At 37.6% G+C, this 26,837-nt stretch overlaps 1 protein-coding gene across 2 annotated transcripts in view; it reads right to left on the bottom strand.

Annotated features, from left to right (window-relative positions):
• Positions 1-26,837, bottom strand: part of BMPR1B (bone morphogenetic protein receptor type 1B) — a 243,653-nt gene that overhangs the window by 111,463 nt on the left and 105,353 nt on the right. Inside the window, exon 4 of one of the 2 annotated variants that reach the window (XM_071555880.1) lies at positions 373-410. The exons of the other annotated variant lie outside the window; for it this stretch is intronic. Within the exon in view, the coding sequence (XP_071411981.1) occupies positions 373-409 (37 nt within the window). The 5' untranslated portion in view covers position 410. The remainder of the gene's footprint in view (positions 1-372; positions 411-26,837) is intronic. 2 annotated transcript variants of the gene reach the window in all.

Below are 26,837 nucleotides of genomic sequence, written 5' to 3'. Positions count from 1 at the left end.
GTATCCTACTGCTGAAGAACAAGTGAGGAAGAAGAAGTGTATAAGGTACTTAGCTAATACATCCTGATGTGTTCATGCTGAAACTATACCATATTAAGGAATATATCTGTATAGGACATCACATGCATATAATTTTAAATCTTGATTAGGATGAGACCTGAGCATAACAGAAGTGGCAAGAGGGAATTTACTTTCAGTTCAGTCAAGGGAAAAACAGCCATATGGCTTCAAAAGTCACAGACAAAAACGTCAGCTTAGTACAATTAGCAATAATAAACCTGTTATTCAGTACATAAAGTGATAGGGAAAATACATTTCAGCTTTAGTAATATAATATAGTTTGGGTCACTGAAATACTTTCATTTTACTTACCCACCTCTCTATTTATTCCAAGACAGAAGACTAACATCCTATATAAAAAAAAATAAAAAAAAGTCATGTACAAAGCACATCTAACTCATGAACAAAGCTCTCTTGGATAAAAAATAAATACCTTTAAGAGGTTTTTCATTAAAAGAAAGAATATCTACAGTATGGCATAAAATGGTAACAACTAGTCTAAGTGAAAGAGGCAAAAAGCATTTGTGGCTTTATATAAATATATGGTTAATACCTTAGAAGAATGTAGAGGGACTGTGAGCCCTGACTAGCCTTGTTGACAGATACACGGTCTGGGAATTATGAGCTCATGCCCAGGACTTTGTAGATTTGCATTTTATAAAGGTGTCCAGCACAATCTGTGACTCAAGGACAGTGTACTGATTCTAGCACTCTTCCACTGCAGCAGAAAGATTGAGAAAGTGCACACCATTTTACTTGCTACACTTTATAAACCAGTATGGCTGGCTTGGACAGCTATTCTGTGATAGCTGAAATCTGATTTTTAGCACTTTTTTTAGGAGGGAATAATTTTTTTGGGAAAGAAGGAAAAGAGACAGGGAAGACATTTCTGCTGTTTATCATGGTCCAGTTTGAAATCTTTAGAAACTCTTTAAATGCATATGTCCATGTTGCACACTGATGAAATATAATTTTATTATCAACAGGCAGGTGTAGCTACCCTACCAAAGAACAGGGAACCAAAAATTTAACTTATAAATTAAAGTGAAATTCTAATATATTCAGAACTATATTGACAAAAGAAATAGATACTATTTTCTCCTACATAACTCCAAGAACAAAAAGATTCAAAGTACATATTATAAGCAATGTATACTTTGGGGGGTGGTACTGTTTTTCATTGTAGTGCCCTTCATTTGGGTCTATTTCATTCTGCATTAATATTTGTAAATATTTTATCCTTTTTTTGTGTTTGTTTTTAATGAGAACCTAAGCCTTTGTGGCATATACCATAAAAATAAGTTTAAAAAAAACCCACAACTGACAGAAACAGTGAGGAAGCAATCAGAAATTCAGAAAATCACACAGACTGTAAACAAGTAAAGAACAAGGAGCTCTGAGTATTAAAAGTGAGTGGAAGCAAAAGTTGCTGTTTCAAGATGGTAGCAGAGTAAGACCAAAAAACTGAGCCAACACCATGTAGTTGACCTATAATCTAAAGGCAGACAATGTAGAGAATTTTTTTTTTAATTAGAAGTTTAAAAATATGAAATGTCCAACTTCTGTAAAACAGAAGAACAGAGAAGATGAAGTGAATTCATAAAACACAAAACATTTTAACATTGTGGATATGTAAAATCCATAGAAGTTTGGTGCCAGTAACCCAGTCAATATACTTTCTGATGGTAAACAGCCTGAAAGAAGTGTCTGGCTCTTTACTGGAGAAAGAAAATAGATCTAAATAAATCCCATGTGAAAAAGAAATGAAAAACATCTGCTAAAGACACAAATGGTTTGTTGGCTGACATCAACAATGGGAAAGCTTCCAGTATATCAACTCTGGGCTTGCCAGCAGGTGTTGCTACAATTATTCAGAACAATTAGAGGTGATATTTCCAAAAGCACAGAGATGACAGGGCCAATAAATAAGGCAAGCACAATACTGTCAGCAACTGAAATGTAAGTATTTCTCATAAATCTTTTGAGGACCTGTGCAACTAACTATTTTAAAGCTAGCCATCAGGGCCTCAAATTCTACCAGTCATACTAATATGAAATAATATCCTCCACCATGACTGATGCTACTAAAATCCCCAAAACAACCTGATTTCTATGATACCTCCTTTACCATAGAGTAGAATCTCACGTTGCCAAAGAGAAATATAACCATGAGCAGATACACCAGATAATATTTTCAGATAGCATGTATTTGAGTGTATTTATTTGTTTTCAGTAAGCATGAACTTTCACTGATGTTAACATTCATTAGTAATTTAGATTAACTAATCTGATTAGCCTCATTACAACTTTTTTCTTTTGTTTTGTGTAAGATTTTTAGTATTTATATTCTTTCACCATGGCTATGCTTCAGCTTATCAGAAGACAGAAAACACAGCTCTAATATTTAGATGTTGAATTTCTCTATATACCTTGAGTATGACTGTGCATACAGTATTCTCCAGCTGGGCATACAAGCTAACAATGCTTTGTGGATCAACAACATACATAGTATGAATTTCCCTAATCCTAAAACCTCTCTTTCCGTTAATGAATTTCATCATGCACACTCATCATCATCATAAGTTTTAGAGAACGTTCTCAAAATCACGTCTGCATCACGGTATGTTCTCCAGACTGATTTAAATTGCATTCTCAATTCATTCACCATTTTAAACCAGAACTTGTTTTATTTTTTTATCCATTTTTAATTTCTATCTATCTTGAATAAGTCTATTAAAAACCCCAATGACATGATATGACTTGCTTAATTTTGAACGATTAAACTACTGCTCATGGAAATCAACCAAGGAGCGTAGTGGCTTCTTCACAGTGAACTGCATCATGACCCCACATCCCTTGATTTTCTATCTTGCTGCTAGAGTTACAACTGACTTTAGTGGACTTTGTCAAAAGTAAACCTCTCTGTCATTTACATTAGGATCTGCATTTTATGGAAAACCTGAACTGAAAAGAGATAGCAACTTTTACTTTATTTGAGTTAGAAAGCTAAACTCATGGCTTATGGCAAACATGGCTGCTTGTTTTAATGTTATACTATGGAGACATCATATATCATGGAGGCATCATCCTGATGCCCAACCAAGCCACAGGAACAAGTCAGTCCCTCCTCCCAGGCACATTTTACAAAGTAGTAACTGACTCAGTTAAGGTAGAGTAACCACACTGCTGTTCATGTTTCTTTTTTATCATATGCTTTGAGCTGAAAGCTAATTATATGCTCAAGTCACTCTGAGATTTAATGGAACCAATTGCTTGCATGCTCAGAATAAGTTACTTAGCACACTCTCAGCTTTCATCTTAAACACATGCACATTGCTGTTTCCCTTCAGGAAAGAAGTATTAATAGAGACTTTCAAAATCATCTTAGGATGCAAATGCTATTTAAGTGTTAGGTACTACTTTATTCTAAAGAGTTCTGAGGGTGTAAAAAGGATGCTGATAACTGCCAGAAATATTTTAAAAACTCCATGAAAAAATAAGACCTGGTAGTGCAAGTATAGGATAAAAAGTGGTTTGACAGAAGGGACACAATGAAAAATCAGTATTTGTCTTGCAAAGTACATTTTCTTAATCTACAAGTTTAAATCAAACAAAACAACAAGAAGTTGTTCTTCTAACAGCCTGCTTTATGAAGTACACCTGGAGCCTAACCTGAAGTTGTGCTGCGTGCTCTCTGGCTCACGTTAGAAAGCAATTCACAATTTTATTCACAATTTTGTTCACAATGAACAAACCAGAACAGAATATAGCTCATTTTCTTACACCATTATGGAGTAGATAAAAGTAAAAAGTCATCAGCATTTATTTTTGAACTGAGTTAAGCAGATATGTCTTGGAAGAAAGGCAGATTTTGTATCCCTGAAGAATGATGATAGAATTTGTACATCGACATTCTCTGACTTTACAAGCAAATCCCCTATCCCACAGCATCTTAGCTGGACTTGTGAAAAACTGGGGAAGTGACTGCATTTGAAATAGAATCCCTTTCCAGTCACATCCAGCAGGTATGAGATTTCCTTCTCTCAAAACATTCAAAAGGGCTGCAGAAAACATCTTTGCCTAGTGAGAGATGCACAGCTGCTCTTTGTGGCTTCAGAAATGGAGTTAGCATCTGTCCTTTGATGCTTGTGCTAATATCAGGAAATAAGAAACATCTTTTTTTCTAACTGGTATAAAATACAGCAAAAATCTTACACCATACATGCAAGAGTAATCCTTTAAAAGTAATTTTGTTATTATGCAGAGAAAACATGATATAAAAGCTACTCTCAAATCCACAGGGACTTTGTGCACAATGTGTGGAGGAGACAAGCAGTGTTACTAAGGAATTGAGATGAACTTCAGCTGGAGTTTAACCTGGCCCTGCTCTTACTGGCACAAGGTATCTAAAGACCACATGTTTACTAAAGCCATTAGAACTACAACACTCCACATGCACAAACTTATTAGACCTGCACTTTTCAACACAAGGAGAAAGGAATTATCCCAAGTTAAAAACATCCCAAGTGAAGAGCATGGCATAGACTCTCACCTCTCACACTCACCTCCACAGGCACCAGAACCCCCAGGGCAGCTGATAGATAACTCTTAAGGCAGAAATGTGCTGCCTGCCAACTGCACCTACCATGAACCAGTCCCCAAATTTGCCAGCTATGAGAGGATGCCAGCAGAATTGGTTTCCTCCAAGCCAAGGTGACAGCAGGGCTCTGGGCAAAAGCTGGGCAACCCACCTCTGGGAGAACCTGGGCCAGGTTTCAGTGTACTTGCCCCCACTAAGAGCTCTCACATCAACAGGAGGAAGACTATTTTAGCCTACACAAAAATTAATTAGCAAGAGAAAGGGTTACAAGCTCTATAGTTCACAGGTCCCACATTAATGATTAGCTAAGTGAAGTAGCTGCCCAGTTGGTAATTTGATTCATTGGAAAGGAAAAGGCACTCTAACGACCTTGAAAGGTTTTAGCAGAACTGTGTGTCCCAGGTCACCCTGCTCCCCCCTGCCTTCACCAGCTCATTGTCAAGCTCAATTTGCCAGCAAGGTCCTGACAATAAACAGAAAGATACGTTTCAAGGTTAGTAGGCAAAACTCTTGGTGGATATCAGGATGAGCCATTGTAATCATGAAATAAAGGAGATGATGGGATGGAAAGGGTTGGGGGTTTTGGTTTGTTTTGTTTAGCAAATGGCATAGTCTTATTCAATGATCACCCTTCATTTATTTTACCTTGATCATTAATGCTTCATATGTACCTATGCTAAAAAGTAGAAAAACATTCCTGGGAAGTTGTAGGATATTATTTATTGCTTGCAGGGAGAAATGAATGGTCTTCTACACTGTCTAGATACTGATATGTAATTTTCCAAGTCAAAGCACTGGGACAATGTGCTTGTTAATTAAAAATCACACTTTACACTTATGCTTTCTGAGGTGGGATAAAATCCAGTAAATAACTACGATTCACTGACTTATTTTAATTTTTATAGAAACCATGGTCCCACTTCAGTGCTCTGGCACATAGTGCAAAGTGTAAGTAAAGGGTATTCTGACCTTAAAAGAGAGATTTCAAACATATGGTCTGTGGGCCAAGTAACAATGTGCACCACAAAGGATAAAGAAAAATCAGAGTATTTTGTCCTCTGTTGCAAGAAATACATTCTTGAGTGCCAGTTTAACATAGGAAGCAACAGGCTGAAGACTTTCAATTTGCACTTTAGAATGCAGAGTACTTGCCCGGTCCTCCTTCTTTGTTGTTACTGTCTGAAACACAGTTATTTTGTTGAGGTCATACATGTTAAAGTCTGCCTCTACTTTCCAACACGAAAGACAGCATCATAACTAAAAAGCATGTGAAAAGCTCCAACTCTTTCCCCAGGTTCTTCTTTCTGTATAGCCATGGAGGTTCTGTGCATTTGCAACTTGTAGAGTACAAGAATGTCAGATTAGCTCAGTTGGCTAGAGCATGGTGCTAATAACACCAAGGTTGTGCGTTCAAGCCCCATATGGGCCATTCATTTAAGAGCTGAATTCCATGATCCTTGTGGGTCCCTTCCAACTCAAAATACTCTGTGAACTCCTTCAGTAAAACTATCTCAAGATTTCAAGATGTGTCTGGGACTACTAGTACTCAGTAGTATAACTCCAAATCACAGAGAAGTGTTAGCAGTGTCAACATACACTTTTTACATGAATATTAAGAACTACAAAGAAATTGGAAGGAGAAGCAGTAGGAAAAAAAATATTTTTTTTAAATGGCCTGAAAACTTTAGCTTTCTTATGCTGTAAGTATTCTTGTATCATGCCACATACTAAGACTAACTTGAAAGGACTGTTCACACTGCAAGTGCTATTTCTAAACCAGAACTAATGAGGATTACATGTAATTCTGTGCATTCTTAGTTTGCCTAAATGAGCACCAGTAAAGTGACTAAGTCTTGCTCAAATAAGACTGGACTTCCTGTGTGCAGGAGAAAAGATAAACGTCAGTGATCAAGGAACTTGGTGCCTACAAATACAGTGTTCTATAAATGTTCTGATTAGGAAGGCTTTTCAGGTTAGGAAAATAATATGCCCGTTCATAAATTTAAAGGTGTGAAGGAACAGAAAAGGAAAAACCACTTCTGGGAGAGATGGGAGCCAAAGAGCTTTCTTAAAAATGGAAAGAGCACTGACTCCAAAATATAAATGCTATTCTTTGGTTGTGTAAGCACATTTTGCTTTTTTTATTTGCTCGCAAGCTCATTGTTACAAAACCTTAAGAGATCTCTCAAAGTCATCATCAGAAAGCTATGGCAATGAAGAGATGCAAGTACCACTGTTCTCACAATAAAAGGTATCACAATTGAGGTGACACTGGCATAAAAAGCAAATCTATGCTGATTTTCCCATCTCTGCATGGGTACACAGATATTTAAAAAAGAACCAAACCATGCTGAGGAAACCAGCCTGGAGATGAAAACAAACACTGCTAAGTTTATTACTAGGAAAGAGTTTGCCCTAAGATGATGTCTGAATGGAAAGGGTATTAAAAAAAAACCCAAACAAACAAGCAAAAAAAAAATCAAAGAGATTTCCTTGAAAATCAGAGAGAAAGAATGAATTCCTAATAGCCTGATAGCCTGTATTGTTTTCTAAATTGATGTGTTACAAGATGAGCTCCCATATTGGTATCCCACATTAGAAGTAACATCAGAAATCATACTAAGCCCTCTCCATGCCCTGATAAATCACCAAAACCCCAGGCCCTTCCTATGTTATTTTTCCATTGTAAGGACTACATTCAACCAAGGCATGCAACTATTTCTGTGCAGTTACCTTTGCAGGTACATACATATGCTTTTTTTAAACAAACAAACCAACCAACAAAAAAAAGTTCCCAAAACTTATTGTTTTACTGTGCCATAATCTCATGTCCCCTTTGAATGGAGATCATGAATTATGCTGTTCTGTCAACCTGATTATTCAGATGGGGATCCCTCAAATGGAACGAGTGCAAGATAAATAGCAAAAAAAAAGCAAAACAAGAACACAAACATCCCAGTTTATGCCATCCCTGGAAATGCAGCTGTTAAAGCTGAAATTATACAATGAGTTTCAAGCTCCAGAATTACTTATGAAGGGGCAGGGTGGCTTTTGACATTCAAAAACGCAAAGAAAAGCCACATCCAACCCCAAACACAACATGGTTGCCAAGAGATAGAGCCATGCCCACTAATGTATTTGAATATCTGTGCTCCTGCTCCAAATAGTAAGGGGAGAGGGGGCATCAGAAGAAGTGTTATCTCTACTGTCCTTTCCTGTGAAGCCTTCACAGCCATCAGTCTTGTAAAATCTCTGGAAGACAACTTCAACTTCAGTCATCCCGGGAGTTCCTCCCATCCTAGTATGTAAGCACTCATAGCCCTCCCACGCATGTCAAGAATAGTCAAAATCCCCCAACATTAACCCATGCAACACCCAATGCTGTTACAACTCTTACAGAAATAAGTGCTACAGAGGCAGTGTGTGACTTTTCTCACCCCAGCCCCAGCAGGTAATTGGACTTTTCATGGATAATCCCAGCAATCAGACAGAAAATCTCTGCCTCTAGTGTGACCCATTAGCACGGAGTTCACTGATCAGTAGGTTAACATGCCATTAAAGCATCTCTCTGTGGAGCTTAGAAAGGGTCAAGAAAACTCCATTCCAAAGAACAAGAAATACCTACAGAGCTAATGCGTGGTTATATCAAGATCTTCATGAACAGATCGAATTCAGCTCAGAGGCTATTTCTTCCCTGGGGTGAGACCAGCAATATCTATAATCCTGACATTTTCTCCATATCTTCCCTTCAATGTGTCTTACATTTGCAAACCAGAAAATGTTTTACTAACTTACATGGAAAAGCAAAGAACCTATCGCATTGTAAGGTCAGATGGATACCTTCCTGCATTACCTATTCCACAACACTGCACACACTTGCAGCTTACAGCCCTTGGTTATAGATGAGAGACCTTTTTTTACCTGTTTACCTACAGTTAAGCCACATTTACTGAGCATAATGATATACACACAGAGGCACTTACTGAAGAACAGTTTATGGTCTCTAAGGACCATGCAGGTTTGGCAATGGTAAATCAATCGTATGTCTATAGTAGTAAAAGGCACAGTAATAGTAAAGCACAATAACAGTAAAACCTGTCAAGGCCATGATCATCTAGGGATGTACAGTCACAACACTGAAACTCTGAGGATGTAGACTAATGTTTTGTAATCTACTGTGTCCAAACACACTGTACTTTTCAACAACTATACTTTCTCTTATTTCTTATTAGTTGCATTTGGCCAAGGTACTAGACAAAGAACACATAACCTTTAAACAGAAGCACAAATAAATCTGGGTAAAGAAGAGGGAAAAAAGAGGAGGTTTCATCTTGCATTTAGATTCTTTATATTCTTTTATTTTTTCAATGTCCTTGTACTAGAATAGCTCTGCAATGAGAGAATTTTCCAGCAGATTACTTTTATTAGTGTTATTTGTCCATTTAAAGTACATTTCTGTCTTACCTATTGCATTTCCCAGTGTAGTCTTTTAATGTTTCTAATGTTTGTGATAACACTGTCTAACCAAAATGTGAAATAAATGATACACATAGGAAACAATGATCAGCAAGATCTGTTAAATATAGACAGTTTTTCTTATCTGGAAAACACCACTGTTCTTGTCCTTTATGTGCTAAGTCTTAAATGGGTGGATAGTGGCTTATGTGACATACTTTGTGCGTGCAAAAAATTGGTGTTAACAAGTAAAGCTAAGGATCTAATGTGAGCCCTATCTTGCATTTCCTTTAATTTGTTAGCTTGAGCCTCAAGCTTAAAGTTATTTCAACAGACTTTTGTTTTCAACACATATTCAGTATATGTCTAACACCCTCTGAAGTTGCAAGCCACCCTCCCACTCACCCCCAAAAATCTTCAACCACTGCCAAAGTCTATATTTTCTTAACTTAAAGAAGTAATTTCAGTGCTGTCAACTGATAAATTTCATTCAGGGAAAAGCTGTGTTCTTTAAGCAACACATTAATCTTCTCTGAGCTAACCATAGTAAACATCAATGTTGAATTGTACAGATTTCACATGTTGCTGCCAGGAGAGAGTTTTAGAAGAATTATCCCCTTTTTAGGTAACCTGGCTTTTAAAATTACACACTAGAATAGGCAAACAAAGAAGACTAATGAACTCAGCAGCCTGTATGTATTGAGGACGCTGTTGAAAAAGATACTGTGAGTAATGGAAAAAGGTTCATTTTTCAAAAGCTGTAGGGAGCTGCCTGTGTGAAGGTAGGCGAGGAAGAATCTCTCTTTCACTTTGGTTATAACAGTTTGCTGTAAACAATCATTTCCCCTCTGTTATCAGGGAATAGCCTGCATGGGGGTGTGTTCTATGTCACCTTGACCAATTCATGAAGGAAGGGGAATTTTTTCTCACCTAATAAGCCACTCACCTCCCCACCTTTGAAAAAATTATTTCTTTTTTAAACTGAACTTTGCAATTCCATTAACTACTGTCCTGCTCCTCTAGAAAGACTGAGTATTGCCCCTGATTGCTAATACTACAGCAGACAGATGTTTGAGTCAAAGTTTTTTTGTTTTCTGTTACTAAAAGCATTGTATATAGGACAGCAGACTTGCATGCAAGTACAACCGGCTATACATCAAGAAACAGATGCTTTAAGCCACAACCCAGACATTACTACAAGACAGTATTTTAAATGACCCACACTACTTTCAATAGTGGAAGTAGAACTGTGCGTATTTCTTTTCTGATTTGGAATGACCTTTTCAAGCATGTTGCTAAGTGAAGAAACCACACGATACTCCTCTGTAACTGTATACAAAATCCCTGCATGCAGAATGTCTCTAAGCAAAAGGCAGCACTATGCCTCAGTTACCACACCGAGCTCTTGATGCAATGTCCTCAAAGGGCAGGGACACTGGAAGTAAAAGTGACACTAAATCAATTACTTACCCTCAAATATCTTGTTTCAAATATGTTGCTTCCACCTGGTCATAACGTGAAGCAGGACTGTTCAGAGAGAAGATTAAACTCAACAGGAGGGTTTTATTTAACGTTGCTTAAATAACAGAAACCTGAAATAAAATTGCCCTCAGATCAGCCAAGATTTTTCTCTTACTCTGTCTCTCTCTCTCTCCAGGACTGCTACGTAGTGGTCTATAAATACTGGCCCCAACACTTGCTCAATGCCTTCCCTGCCGATGGCACAGGTCGGTGTCACTGTACACCGCGGCATGGCTCACATGAAGTTCTCAGCTGCTCAGACAAAGCCATGGACTGGCTCCCCACCCCATCTGCCTGGAAATACCATGCTGCTGCCAGTGTTACAGGTGCTGGGGGCCTTTCCTGCAGACACGGGACAAGCACCACAAATGCAGAAAAATGTTCTGCCTTCATCAATACATTAGATGGCATAATGGTGTGTTTTTGCCAAAGTAAAATATAAAACATATCATAACAGCATTAACACTAAGAGCTACAGGAGTTTATCTTATAATCAGTGTCTTTTTGAGGTAGCTTATGACCATTAAATTCTCTTTGCCGTCTGCACTTTCTCCAGGACAATATCTATACATAAACCCCAGTCTATTCCAAGGCTTACAGGACCATCAAGCTTGTGTGATTAAACCAAAGAGTTTCTGTACCTGCTGGCACAGTCTGGCATAATCCACTGGCTACCATCCCTGCACATCTTTCAGATCACCACTGAGATCATGGCCAGTGCTTATTTATCCATTTGTAGCTCTGTCAAGGGAAGAAGTTTTAATAGCAAGTTTGGAACAAAACAGAAATTTCATCTCCTGCACCTAAATTGAAAGATATGTTAAGTTATACTGCTTTATTTCCATTACCTTCATCAACAACAGCTTTTGGAAGTTCTGCCTTCATCAATACATTAGATGGCATAATGGTGTGTTTTTGCCAAAGTAAAATATAAAACATATCATAACAGCATTAACACTAAGAGCTACAGGAGTTTATCTTATAATCAGTGTCTTTTTGAGGTAGCTTATGACCATTAAATTCTCTTTGCCGTCTGCACTTTCTCCAGGACAATATCTATACATAAACCCCAGTCTATTCCAAGGCTTACAGGACCATCAAGCTTGTGTGATTAAACCAAAGAGTTTCTGTACCTGCTGGCACAGTCTGGCATAATCCACTGGCTACCATCCCTGCACATCTTTCAGATCACCACTGAGATCATGGCCAGTGCTTATTTATCCATTTGTAGCTCTGTCAAGGGAAGAAGTTTTAATAGCAAGTTTGGAACAAAACAGAAATTTCATCTCCTGCACCTAAATTGAAAGATATGTTAAGTTATACTGCTTTATTTCCATTACCTTCATCAACAACAGCTTTTGGAAGTGCTTTTAGTACCTTGTTCACATACTTAAGGCTTTCATTCTTTCATTCAATTTATTTATCTTTACTACACAACTTGAAAAACTAAGATGATCGTTAGTAATATACCACTACCAAAGCTGACTTTGTTTAACTGGACACTGTTTATAAAACCTTGGTTTAGATGTTTGTCACTGATGCCACAAAAAACTTTTGCATTAAAATGAAAATATATTTTGATGACATGAGTAATTGCTAAGCCTTGGTGAACTGACAGATGCAATGTCTGCTAAACTAATTTACTCATTACAAATTTCTCAATCATAAAGCTCCTGCACATAGCTTTCATCCTCAGTAATGTGCACAACAGTTTCATAACATCATTCCATCAAACTTCCAAGCTGCCACAAATAAATCCCTGACAAAACAGAAACCAGAGTGGTTCAATAAACCAAGCAATTCAAGTATTTATCACAGTTTATGTGCAGTATAATGTCAAAAAACTTATTCTTTGACATCTACACCTGTAAATCAGAGAATTATCATAGATTTTTTTAAAAATTATACAGAAGTCTATTTTAATGAAACATGCATTCCTGTACTTCTGTAAATAAATTTGCAGCATGCCTTTACTGTACCACATCACTACTATACCACACAAAAAACAAAGAAGATCTGTGAACAAGAGCAAGAGAAGGATACCACAACTACACCTGTTAGTGATGGCTAGTTTTATAACAATACATTTATTTGGCATTGCACATGCAGGGGGGTTACATCACAGGTGACAGAGTACACAAGACCAGCATCACTGGCTTCAAGTGATACAAGGACAGCTAGTTGACAAAAAATAAGAACTTAGCAGGCTGGAAAAGTCTGGCAGCACTGAGAAGATGACTGTTGGAGGAGGGCAAATGAGGAAGGGCAGTGTTACCCAAATATTCAAGAGAAGAAAAGCCAATTTTTTTAACAAAATGTGAGTAGACATCTTAAAACAAGCAGCATCCCAGTATTAGAAACTGTAACATACATTAAAACCTCATAGCTTCAGTGTAAACAATCAGACCCTAATGTTAGTTACCCTAATGTTTCCTGCTCTGATCAGTGACGTCAATGTGAAATACCATGACATCCAAAGTTAAACCTGTGCAAGGTTTAGCAGCCTGCAGTTTGTGAAAGACGAATGATAGCTCAAGAAAAATGTGAATGTATCACTACTGGTTTTTTGCTTGCATTTTGCATACCCAGCAACTCTTATCAATTTGATAATGAGACAGTTGTTGTGTGTGGCTCATCTTCGCGAACAAAGATTTGGGAAGGACTGTCCCCACGTGGGTGGGCCCTTCCAGCCTGCACAGTGGAGTTTTAGGTGAGGCTCAGCGTGCGCAGAACTGGCCCCACTGTTTAAGTCCTGAGGTCCATCTGCCACGGCCGAGCGAGCTTGGACAGTGACAGTGAAGTCCTCGGGACTAGAACCTACAGCACCCAGCATTTCCCAGGAGTTCTCCCATCCAAGTACTAATCTGGGGCTGACCCTGCTTAGCTTCCGAGATCTGGTGGGATCGGATGTCAGGGAGGCTACATCACTTAAGCTCAAGGTCTTAAAATGCAATCTGGTTAGCCCTAAAGCTAGGACTAACACTAATATCAGTCAGAGGTAATAGGCTTACTAGAAATATGACAACACTATTGTAAATTTTAAAAGGCTGTTGTAGTTAAATAAGAATCTCCACAGGGCACAGAATGGTAAATGAACTGTATGGACCAATATAGTTCCAAAATAACATTTTAGCAGGATGAAGAATATCAAAGTTTCATAGTAACCAATCTGACTTAAAGAAAGGGAAAACCTGCTGAATGAAGTAACTTGAAAAAAAAAAAAAAAAGAAAACCAGTTGTGTCAAAGATTTAAGTTATTTGGAAAGAAAGAATGGAATGCACCCACCAGTAAGGGAAAATTATTTCCAGTAATACTATAAAACTGAAAGATTGCAGCAGACACTAAAATTCAAATTGTGCCAGAAGCCTGAATTTCTGCAACTATAAACCAGTTTAAATATTGAAAAATATTCTAAATATTCAGTGTATTTTTAAAAGCATCTAATTTTATTTTCTTTCATTACATTAGTTATGATACAGTAAGTCATGCCAAAAGTTCTGAAACCACAAAATAGCTTTAAAGGTCTGCAAGATTACTTTTGAATTTTTTGAAAACTACCTTAACATATTGTGCCTCAACAAACATTCAAACATCTTATATAAAATTTCATTACCATATGAAAACCTCCATCTGTGTCTCCATCGTACACTGTCATTTATTTCATATAATGAATCAGTGAATTTTATCCTCGATTAAATTAAGACTTCTTCCATGGCTATTCCTGCCAAACAGGGAAAAAAGTCTATGCCAAAAGCCAAATGTAGATTATAAACTGATCCTGTAGGTTCAAAAAGCCTGTGAGGCTTGCAAACCGAAATCTGTCCAAAGTTCTGCTAACACTTGACTTGTTTTTCTACCTCTCTACTGAGCATTTTCACATAAGATACCTTCTACATTAGTCACAAAGAGTTTAAAAGCTACTTTTCAGACATTATACAAACTAATTGCATGTTTATTTGTTTTTGTCTCTGTAACGGTTATGTTTTCATACTTAGAAAGATTCATGTCTGCCTTGGAGCAAGAAATGAGGCAAGGAAAGCAAGAGACAGACATGGCTGAGCAGGAAACCTGCTGGTCATACTAAAGGAAAAGAAGCAAATTCACAAGCAGTGTAAACAAGAACAGGTAACCTGGGAAGAGTATAAAGATGAGTTTCTGTTGTGTTGGAGTGTGGTGAGGAATGCCAAGGTGAATCTGGAACTGAACCTGGCAAGGGACTGAAAGAATAATAGGAAGGGCTTTTACAGGTATGTTAACCAGAAGAGGAAGATCAGAGAAGGTGTAGCCACCCAACAAAAACTGCTGGAAAACCATTAACAATGGATGAGGAGAAGGCTGAGGTACTCAGCAACACTTTTAGCCTCAGTCTTGAATGGCAACCACTCTTTCCACACCTGTCAAGTGGATGGACAGCAGGATAGGGAGTGGAGAAGCAAAGTGTTTCCCACTGTGAGATCAAATTCATGACCATCTGAGGAACCCGAATGTGGATAAGTTTATGGGACCTGATGAGATGTATCCCAGCATCCTGAAGGAATTGGCTGGTTTTGCCAAGTCACTCCCCATATTTGAAAAGTCATGGCAGTCAGGTGAAGTCCTAGGTGGCTGGAGAAAGGGAAACATTGTACCCATCTTTAAAGAGTATAGAAATGGGGCTGGGAACTACTAACCAGTCAAGCCTCACCTCTGTGCCTGGAAGGTCACGGAACAGATCCTTCTAGAAGCTGTGCTAGGGCACATGGAGGAGAGGGAAGTGATTCAGGACAGCCAGCACAGCATCACCAAGGGCAAGTCCTGCCTGACCAAGCTACTGACCTTCTATGATGGAATGACTACAACAGTGGATAAGGGAAAGGATACAGATGTCATTTATCTGGACCTCCATAAAGCCTTTTACATGGTCTCTCACAACATCCTTCTCTCTAAATTGGAGAGAGATGGATTTGATGAGTGGACTGTTAGATGGGTAAGAAATTGGTTAGAGTGTCTTGTCCAAAGGGTAATAATCAATAACTCAGAGTCCCGAAGGACCCCCCTTAGGGGTCTGTATTGCGTCTAGTATTATTTAATATCTTCATTAATGACACAGACAGTGGGATCAAGTGCACCTGCAGCAAATGTGCAGATGACACCAAGCTGGGTGGTGGGATTGACACTCCCAAAGAATGGGATGCTATCCGGAGGGACCTGGACAAGCTCAAGAAGTGGACCCATGGGAATCTCACACAGTTTAACAGGACCAAGCATAGGGAGCTGTATCTTGTCAGGGCAAACCCCAGTATCAATAGAGGCTGAGGACTGAACAGATTAAGAGCAGCCCTGCCAGGAAGAACTTGAGGGTGCTGGTGGATGAGAGGCTGGACATGACCCAGCAATGTGCATGTGCAGCCCAGAAAGCCAATCATGTCCTGGGCTGCATCAAAACCAGCGTGGCCAGCAAGTCAAGGAAGGGGATTCTGCCCCTCCACTTTGGTGAGACCCCACCCACTCTGCATCCCACTCTGGGTCCCTAACACTGGAAGGACATGGACCTGTTGGAGAGTCCAGAGGAGGGTTGCCAAGATGATTAGAGGGCTGGAGCACCTCTGCTATGAGGAAAGGCTGGGAGATTTCAGATTGTTTAGCCTGGAAAAGAGGCGGCTTCATAGTGACCTAATTGGTGCCTTCCAGTACCCAAAGGGATCTCAAGAAAGATGGAGAGGGACTATTTACAAGGGCATGTAGTGACAGGGCAGGGGGGAATGTCTTTAAACTGAAGGTAGGTTTAGATTAGATATTAGGAAGAAATTCTTTACTGTGAGAATGGTGAGACATTGGAACAGGTTGCCCCATCCCTGGAAGTGTTCAAGGCTCTGAGCAATGTGGTCCAGTGAAAGGTGTCCCTGCCCACAGCAGGGGTGTTGGAATTTTATGGTCTTTGAGGTCTCTTTCAAATCAAGCTATTCTATAATTCTATGTATTTATGAGCAGGTGCCTCTATTTCTACTTTGGGAAACACTGTTGCTGCTTGGCAGAGGTATGGTCATTGGATGGAGGTGGTCACTAGAAGGAAAAATTGGTAATAAGGAATTCTGATTTTCTATTCCACAGTTAGAGATCCTCAACTTTAACACCTTCAGAGAACTTAATTTTGATTACAGATATCAGATGAGAAACTCAGTAAGCTCAGAATAATTCCTACTGATCATAAAAGCATGGCCCATCTGTTTTCCCATAAATCTTCCCATGAACTAACAGGAAACAGAAAACAGGCTAAAAAGTGAGAATGTAATTTCACATTGCCCTGTATCTTGTCTTATCTTGTCACTATAACGTCAGGAAAGACACAAAAATATATCAAAGCTAATGGCAGTATTCTTTACAAAGGAAGAAAGTACTAGATTAAAGAAAAAAAAAGCCCCAACTGCTTTCTATAGTCATCAAATATAAAAGACCTAAAAAGAGGCATTGCTTCATTTGAGTTCAGTGGAGAGTTAGAAAGTTTTAGGTTGTTTCAGGATTTAGTCTCTCTAGCAAGGGAGTGTAAACTACAAGACATGGTTTTTACTATAATAAACCATGACATCACTTTCTTACATTTTTTCAGTGGTCAATACTCATCTGAAGGCTTGTGTTGCATTATATTGCCAGAATCAAACATCTCAGTATTGTATGCAAATTAATCAATAAAATATAGATAATTTGAAATATTTTGAGTCTATTTCCTGACTGATTTTTCTTTTCTTCTAACCTCCAAATTTCACCCAAAATTAGAAATTTAAGGCATCCTATAAAACTATCACAGAAGTTTTTTTCCCTTTAACTGGAAAGGCAAGACAGAAATCCTCCAGAAATTTTTCTTGTCTTCTCTTCTTAATAAATGCCTTAGAAACTTTTAGTGAGCTCTCTGAGCAGATGACTGAAGCTGTAAGACCAAATTCTATAACATTCTCTAGCCAAGAATAATATGAAAATAAGTGCCCCTAAGGGTTTTCATAATGTAGTAAAAACTTAAGACAAACCTATATTAACCACACAAGAACAGTAACATCTGTCATACAGACTGGCACATTTTCAAATGCAATGTATGTGAAATTGCGGTCATTCTGAGTTTGAGTCCTCAGGCTTCATCACAGCCTACTCTCCTGTACTCTGCACAGCAGGAAAATCTGTCAGCTGTGCAGACACTAATGAAGATGGCTTCAATTTTATGAAATCCACAGAATTTAAAGACATGGAGTTATTCTTACAAATAACAAATGCTGGGATGGATTGGATTTTTCTCTTCACTAGAGAATAAAGAAATGAGGGTTAGGATGACACTTGGGTCATTAATGACAAATTCCAAAATCTTGAGAGGATGAAGTTGGAGGAAGAAGATTCTCAGTAAAGGTGGTGGGATGTCTGTAGGTCTAGTCAAAAGCCTTTGTGAACTGTGGAAAAAGACACTGGTGCATACCTGAGCTTTTATGACCTGAGATCAAGCATAAGGAATAGTCTTTAACACACTCTGCAGGAGGGTAGCTCTTTACATTTAACAAAAATAACTTCCTCATCTCTTAAAACTGACCATCTGCAGGCCAACGCCTTACTGATAGTTTACTATAATAATGCTTTCTCATTTCCTCACTCAGCTGGCACTCATTTGAGACACTAATCTTTTATAACAAAGTTAGTCAAAATATGTACTACTAATGTTTTAAAATCTGAAACTAATTTAATTGTTTAATCAGAGAGTAAATCAATAGTAATCTTTCAGCTGTATCACTGTGCCTCCCTATTCAGAAATGCCATAAGCCACAGAAGACACAGCTATAGCAAAAGACAGCTGCAGCAAAGGAGACACGCCTATGGATTATGTGTTTGGAATTTGATTTTGTTGAATGGTTTCATATAAAAGGTCAGTAAACAACTTGAAATACATAATCTAAGCATCAGTGTGACACTTACTGCATAGTAAAAATTCTGTTATCAATACCTTGCCACTTCAATACTTCTCTGCATCACATCATCTTTGATTTGTTTGGTAAAATCAGGAGACATATTGTCAGAAAAAACTATTTTTGCAGCAGAGGATGGCAAGATCTTAAAGTGAAGACAAATCAAGTGGCATTTCTTTTCAACTGAATAAATCTACTCCCTAATGCCAGGATTTATAGAATTAAGTGACTGAGCAGTGAAGGTGAACTGATCCTGTACGTGATTTCATTTGAATTAGTCAGAGATGTCACTGTTTCCTAATGTTTCATGCAAATTTAAAAGCTGTCTATATGAAAGAACACCTGGAAAAATGGTGAAAGTGGGGGAGAAAAGGCAGAAGGGCAGAATGAGTTGTTGCAGACTTTTGGTGGGAAAGCAAATGAGCAAAATCATTACTTAGAACAAACAAATTTCAACACACTGGATTTAGACTATATACTCCTCCATGTATGCTTTCCTTTAGGAATGTATGCTAACAGAAGAAAAGGAGTTGCTACCATGGAAGGACACTCTGCAGCAGCTACTTGGCCTTGCACATCCTCCCCTAAACCAGCAGTAGAAAGCAGACATCTGCCCTTCTGGGGATTATAAAAGCTTTTAATTGTTTGGATACATACATATATACATCTGTGGAATCATCTATATTCCTAATAAAAATTAATGTAGGAAATTTGGTTACAATAGGGATAACAATCTACATAGGCAAACTCCTTTCTACAAATTCAGAGCAGCATATTTTAAACAGTTTTAATTCCACTTGTATGACAAACTGCATTGAAAGTATAATCTGCGCTAAAAAAGGTTTCCTTAAATTTTCCTCCCAAGCTCAAAAATATGAGTTTAGTCACAACTAAAACATCACCAGTTACTTTCAAAGCTTTAAGCATCCTTAACAAGCACCTCAGATATTGATTTAACACAGAACACTATCACTGAAGAAAGAAGCTTTCAAAAGGAAGAGGAAATAATAAAACCACAAAAGGTCTCTCCATTTATGAAGAAGACCACAGTATTTTTCACATTCCTTCAAGTTATAAACATTTTATGATTCTAAAAAATACTTTGGGGAAAAATAGCCCACAGACAGTAGATTGCACATGGCTGCAAATATTGTTCTGTTTCTGGACAATTAAAACCTAAGTCAAATTTCATAAAATCTGAACTTCAGGTTCCTGTGATTCTGCATTTCTACTTTCTTCTCCCTCATAACCTAAGTGACTGGTCTGATTTTAATTATAAACCATGATCTCTTCAGCTAACAAACCGTCTCCTCCTTCTCAGGTTTCACAAGCACAAGGTAAGTTTTTAACAGCAGCACCAATATGCGTTTTATTTAGGTGTGCTGTTAGCAGCATGTGTACAATTGAAGCACGAGAAGGGAACTTTAAAAAGCAGATAATCTCCCAATGTTGTCAGTAGTGATTGTAAAATTGGTGTAATCAAACAAACCTCAAAAATTAGTGTTTCAAATGCCAGAAGGAATACATTTAAAAAAAAAAAAAAACAATCCATTTTCTTTCTGCTTGTTGAGAATGCCTATTTGAAACTCTGCACGGGTGCCAAATATCAACAAGACTTTGTCATATTTCATTCATCCTTGCATTATGAACCATTCTAATAAGCTTCACCCATCACACTGAATTCTATTCAGCTTTAAAGGATTATCTGTAGGCAACTCAAACTAAAGCAAAATTCAGATTTTTCAAGTTGGCTGGAGCTTTGTGAATCCAGCACTGTAAGAATTGTTAGCTTTTGCTCTGTCCCAGTTTCAGCCAGGACAGGGGTGATTTTTTAGAGTAGTCAGGAGAGAAGCATGGCTAAGACCTGGAAATTGTTTGATACCATTGACATCATTGCCGGGGTGGGAGTAAAGGTGTCTCACTTCAGGGGAGAAGGGCGTTCCCTCTGGTGAAAAAAGTGTGGACTCCTAAAACATGACATGCTTATAAATTTCTTAGAAAGTAGACCAATTTAATTTTTAATTTGTGTTATTTTCTTAAATGTGCCCATCCATGTTCCAGATTTGTCCTATCTGAAGAATGACAAAATAGAAAAAGACCACTCTCTCGAAGACTATTGCTCTACCACATGGGTGGGTCATACTGCCATAAAGACTTTGCATGTTTTAGAACAGCTTTCATCCAAACACCACTGAAAGGTGCAACCTAACAGGACATTGAATCTACTCAGAGTAATTACCAATACACTCAGTCTGCCGAACCAAATGCTATTTATTTAGTGAAAACAAACATGCAAAAGAATTACATTCCTTGTAGACTAATGAATGCACATAAAATTATGATGATGCATGAACTCACCCTTTATGAGTGCGGCCAGAGGGAACTGCCTCTTAGGTTAGAAGGGATGAGGTGGGAAAAAAAGACTGAATGTACAGTGGGCCCTACCAGAGGTCCATTATTAACTCTCCACAGTATTCCTGTTTACAGGCATGCTCTTGCTCTTTCAGCATGCCATTGCTTACCTTTGACTCTAAGGGTCTTTGTTTCCAAGTAATAAATACTTTGGACTCCAGGGAGCAGACAGGAAGATCATACATGACTTCAAAAAAATCCTTTACTGTTGATAGATTATTGTAAGCACTTATTCATTATTAGCTGAAAAGCTATTGACTGTACATTTAATAAATAGCCTGTTTGTTCTTTACAACTGAAGCAATACTGTAACAGGACTTTCGAAGAGAAGACCATTAAAAATATAAAGACATCATACAGCAGGTAATTTGCAGAATGTGGTTTCAGTTTTCTGTTCACTGCAGCACAATCAACAAAAGCTGCATCGAAATTTCTGCTGCTTCCATTTTGTGTAGGGCAAGATACTCATACCCCTTAAAAATGATCTGCAAGTTTTGAAGAAATGAGAAGCACTGAGGTGAAATATAAATACACTTATGTAGCTTTCTAACAACACTGTGCAAACATTTTGCTCTTCTTTGGACAGAAACAGCAGCCTTGGGTCTCCCAGGGAGTAGATGCTGATGACAAATGGGGTGAAGAGCCCACTTTGCTACAACCCCCAGCAAGTTGTCAGAGCAAAAGCCATACAATTGAACATCTCCCTCCTCTTTTTGTTTTTAAAGGAGCCTAGTGTCATTTAGAAGAAGAAAATATTCAAATTTAAAGCTCTTTTGCTGTAAGTCAGTCTATATAAATATTTTCAGCTACTCCCTAAATCATTGTCAATTAATCACTGCTTTTAAGACTACACCTAATAAACTATGTACTAGATAACTGTCTCTTAATGGCAAGAAGAAGGAAAACAATCCCAATTTAAAATGCTTTTAAAGATTCCACACAATCAAGAAGTGGATTAGAAACATATTGTACAGGAGGAAGAGATTAACTGGGAAGGAAGAGACAGAAAAAGAAATATTCAAAACATATGACTATAGAGTTAAATAAAAAAAAAAAGCACCAATCATACGCAGCAGTTAATGATAGTTAATTTGCAAGACTGGCATATGTAAGAGCTAATATTTAAGTAATCCATTCCCATAATAAAAGCAACTATATCATGTATAAGTAATCTCCTTTTTCAGTATAAAAATCCTGAAACAATAGGATATCCAAAAGTTTCTAAAATGCTTCTTAAACTAATAGCAGAGCTTGTACTCAAGCACAGTAAAATAATATATGTAGGAATAATGAAGAGAAAACACCTCTAATAGTAGAGGTTTCTTTATGACTGTTTATGGTAATGTCGCTGTAGCACAAGTGAGCACAAATGAACTGAACATTATCAACAATGACTTTACTTGGGTTGTGCAGTTCACCATGCTTTCTCACTTTGTTTAAAAAGCCAAACAACTATAGCAAACAGTAAAAGAGTCAAGCAGCAGCATACATTTCAGCATATATTATTTAACCTATGCAGCTACTTTTTAATGTCACAATTAGGCAGCTTACTTACTCAAACATGTTGATGGTTTGTCTTCAACAGTAAAGGATCAATGTAGAGAGTAAATGATGCCACTTATCTACAAACACATCACTCATAGGTGCTTTGTTTTATTTCTGATATTGGACTTCCCTGAACAGCTGCATGCCTGCACTCACAGCTGGATACAAGCTGCTGGACAGCTACACTACTGGCAAAAAGAAAACAGAGGTAATGATATGCAGTGAATTGGGCTTGTTTGAATCAGACTAAATATTTGGATAAGAGTCAAATTCTTTCTATGATACATATTGCAGGCATATGTGTGACAGTCAGAAGATGAGTTCATTGGAGGAGAAATATGAAACAAAGGGATAAGAATTACTCGAAATGCATGGGAAAGGCAAACTAGCTCTGTTTCTCAGACAAATGCAATTGATTCCTTTCTTGCAGTTCTATTAGAATTAGTTTTCTAAGACAGGTAGGTATTGCAGTCTGGCATCTCTCAAGCACATGTAGAAGCTTTGACAGTTTGATCGTTGTGATTTGATGTCCTCATTTCCCCAGATACACTTTACCCATGCACCTTCCTTTTCTTCACACAATGAATGTAATAATGTAAACATCACAAGATATTCTAACAGAACAGAGTCTCCTGATTTAAGATTTAGTGCTACTGGGATGTTATCCTTGGTTATGTTATCCACAAAAAAATCCCACACTGACTCCACTATTGATGACAGCTATAGAACTACTCAGAGTTTACACTAGGCTAAACAGGAACTACTTCTATTACATTGTGATAAATCATGTCAACAGCACCAAGACTTCCTGGCAAGTTTTCATCCTTCCAGAATATCAAGCCTCCTTCCTCTGATACCAAATGCAGGAGGAATGTGGGCCACACTGGGTCTGGTCTTGACATGAAATCTGAATGGGGTCTGAGATGTTTAGTCTCACCTGAGACTCTTTGACCAGCTTAACACTTAGTCATTGATCCACTTACAGAGACTACATAAAAATTAGAGATTAATTTTGAACCATTTTGAAACAGGCTTCAAATCAGCTTTGTTCTGCTGTACTGCTCCTTGCTTTACATTGTCAGACCTTCCCACTGAGAAGAATGACTTCTAACACTTCTACCCAAAAAGTGACTGCCATTTATATAAGTCCAAAGTGATTCAAAGAGCTATACAACACGAGAAAACAACTGATGAAACATTCCAAAAGCTGCATCGGCAACAACAAAAATAATTTTAGTGCCATCTCAATTACCCTTTTAATTTACTCAATTTATCTAGGAATGCACAAACAATATGCTAATTAATAAAAAGCTGCTCTTACTTTTTAAACTAAGTTTCCATGCTGTGTGTCATTGTGGTAAATCTGAAAATGGTAATACATTTCTTTTTTGTGGGAAAGGATAATTATTTATAGTACTTTCAGATTAGACCAATAAATTTTTTGGTCACTTATGGTGAGAAATAAGACAGCTATCTTTTAGATTATACCACAAATTTAATTTATTATTTCATAAAACCACATAATAGTTGAGGTTTGAAGGTGCCTTGGAGAGAGTCTAATGCAACCACTCTGTGCAGAACAGGGACAGCCAGAGCAGGTTTCTGGGGGCCTTGGCTGGTTGAATCTTGAGCATTTCCAGGGATGTAAACTCTAGACCTTCTCTGGGCAACTTTTGCCAGTTTGAACACCCTCACAGTGAAAAACTTCCTTCTTTGACCTTATGTTTAAACAGAACTTCCCATATTTCAGTTTATGCCCATTGTCTCTCTTCCCATCACTGGGCTCCACTGAAAGCAGACTGGCTCCAAAAAATATGGAAAAGGGCAGATAGATTGACAACAAAAAAGCCTTCCAAGATGCATCTGATCTAAATGGTGGATTATATAAAAAGGCAGAGAGAATGGAAAAATTCTCACTGTGTAGCAAAATTTTTGGGTTGACTATGGATCATAATTTATTCCATCAGGTATGGATGTTTCCACATTTATTCAGAGTCTTGGACTCCTTCTCCATTATTCTTTTCAACATGTTTTTGGAAAGGGATAAAATATAATGAATACAAACTCATGTATTAAACTGCTAAATTATAAAAATGAGGGTTCAAAGCTTGAGAAGTCCTTGGCTATTTCCTTTAAAAACCAATTTTTTGTTTACAATTTCCCTGCATTATGCCTATATTGCTTCCAAAATCTTTACTGACTGGCTAGTAGCTGAAACGAATAAAAAACCAAAAAACAAACACATGAAACAAAAAACAAAAAGAATCAACCCCCCCAAAAAAACAACAACAACAAAAAAACCAGCAGCTTTGGTCCAAGTGGACAAGAGGATGTCAGCACAAAAACCTGGCAGGAGGAGAAGTGACATTTTTTTCACAGAAAAAATTAGAGGAATAAAAATAAAATCTCTCAAGTGTATGAAATATTTTGTCTTTTTACTCTTTGTTACAAAAATTAATTCCAACCTTGCTTACCCTGAGTGTTTAAAATAGTTAGCAAAGCCTAGCACTCAGCTGGTTTATTACATACTGCAAAACACAAGAACAGAGAATGAAGAACCCAGCATCTGGTTGGCTTTTTAGCTTCTGGCTCTAAACTGCTTTTCTTCATTAAGCTAAAAGTAAAGTAGCTCCAAAATTAGCTACAAATAAGCAAAATTCTGAATGAAAACTTTCTGGAAGACACGCATAGTTCAACTGCATTGTCTGGATTTTTTTGTTGTTGTTGTTGTTGGGGTCTTTTTGCTAGGGAAAAAATGCAATACATAAGGAGTCATGTTTTAAACATAAGATATCATTTTTCTGCAATGAGGAGCTGAGACAGAGAAAAACTACTGTAGTCATAATATCCTGTGATAAAAAGGTGTTTGGGGTTATTATATCTCCTTCCAATGAAGGAAAAATATGGAACCCAGTGGAAAAAGAAATCAAATACTTAACACAACTGGAGCCACAAGGTTTCAAACGTCCAGAAAATGTCACTGATTACATAACATGTGCCTAACTGAACTGACATTAGACAAAAGCACTTCTATCTCCTCTAAAATAAACAGAGAGATGAGGGAAGAGCAGAGAGGAGGCAGCTTGTGGATTATCATGAGAAAAGATGAGAAAGCTTTAGTCACTCATGATGAAAGAGAAGCAAACTGCTCAGAGCAGGAGGCGCTAGGATTCTTCAAAAGGAGCTGAGGAATTTGGAATTAATTAATTAAAGGTAAAAGAGCAACACCAATCTACTTAGCCAGAATTAGTACGGGAGAACAGAAAATTAAAAGCATTGAATTCCCAGCCAAGAGGAGAGAAGCACACACAAGGAATGGGTACATCTTTCAAAGCACAAGGAAAAAGCAGAAGAAAACTGTTGGCCTGCATGGCTGTGACAAAGTGGTGAGTACACTGAGACTTCTGTGTGTACAGCAGAAACTGATGTGAGGATGCATAATGAAGAATCATCAAGAAGAAGAAGAGGAAATATTTCAAAAGTTTTCTGGACAAAAAACCTGAAATCACTGAGAAGAGTTTGCAAGTATTAAAAATAGGACTAATATACACATGCAAAAATTCACGTTTCACAGCAACTAGAGGCAAGTCCCACCTACTAACTTATGTGAAGAAGACAAAAAGGGGAATTCTGCCAAAGTGGAGAAATGAAGCTAACTACTAACACCTAGATATGAAATCTTTGTCAAAAAGATACAGAAAAGAACTAGAAGCACATGTTGCAAGACTATTCTTGAAAAAAGTTAAAATAATATAAGCTATATTTACCCCAAACCCCCAAATCTAGCAAATTTTGTGTTCACAACCTTCAAAGTAGTTACATGAAAACTGGTGCTAACTGTAAACCAAAGAGATGCCATGTTGATCTCACTGGTTCCTTAATTTCTAATGCTTGTATTTTAACACCACAAAGCTATTCAGATTCAACAGGCTGTCTTCCAAGCTAGTTACAGCAAAACCATTAAATATGATTTATTATTATTAGCCTAGATTTTGCAAAAGTCAACAAGACTACACTACAAGTTACATATATTAGAAATTAGGGTAAGAGCATATCTTTGAATTACTACCACATGTGCCTCAAATTATATTCAGTTCCAGCATTTAGAGTCTTTGTACACATTACAGTGAAATGTAATTTACAGCAGACCTTGCACATTAAGCTTTCATGGTGGTAGCTGTGTGTTTCATTACTTTTTAAAGAGAGATTTGGATGACAGTGATTTGTCCTGCATACACAGACCTTATACATAACAGCCTGTTTCAGCATCTGTGGTCTGCTTATTCAGGTCATGTGTTTCTGTCTCTCTTCTTGACTCTTCTTG

Source organism: Pithys albifrons, chromosome 5, assembly GCF_047495875.1.
Source record: "Pithys albifrons albifrons isolate INPA30051 chromosome 5, PitAlb_v1, whole genome shotgun sequence".
Taxonomy (NCBI): Eukaryota; Metazoa; Chordata; class Aves; order Passeriformes; family Thamnophilidae; genus Pithys; species Pithys albifrons.
This window is presented reverse-complemented; position numbering and strand designations above follow the sequence as displayed.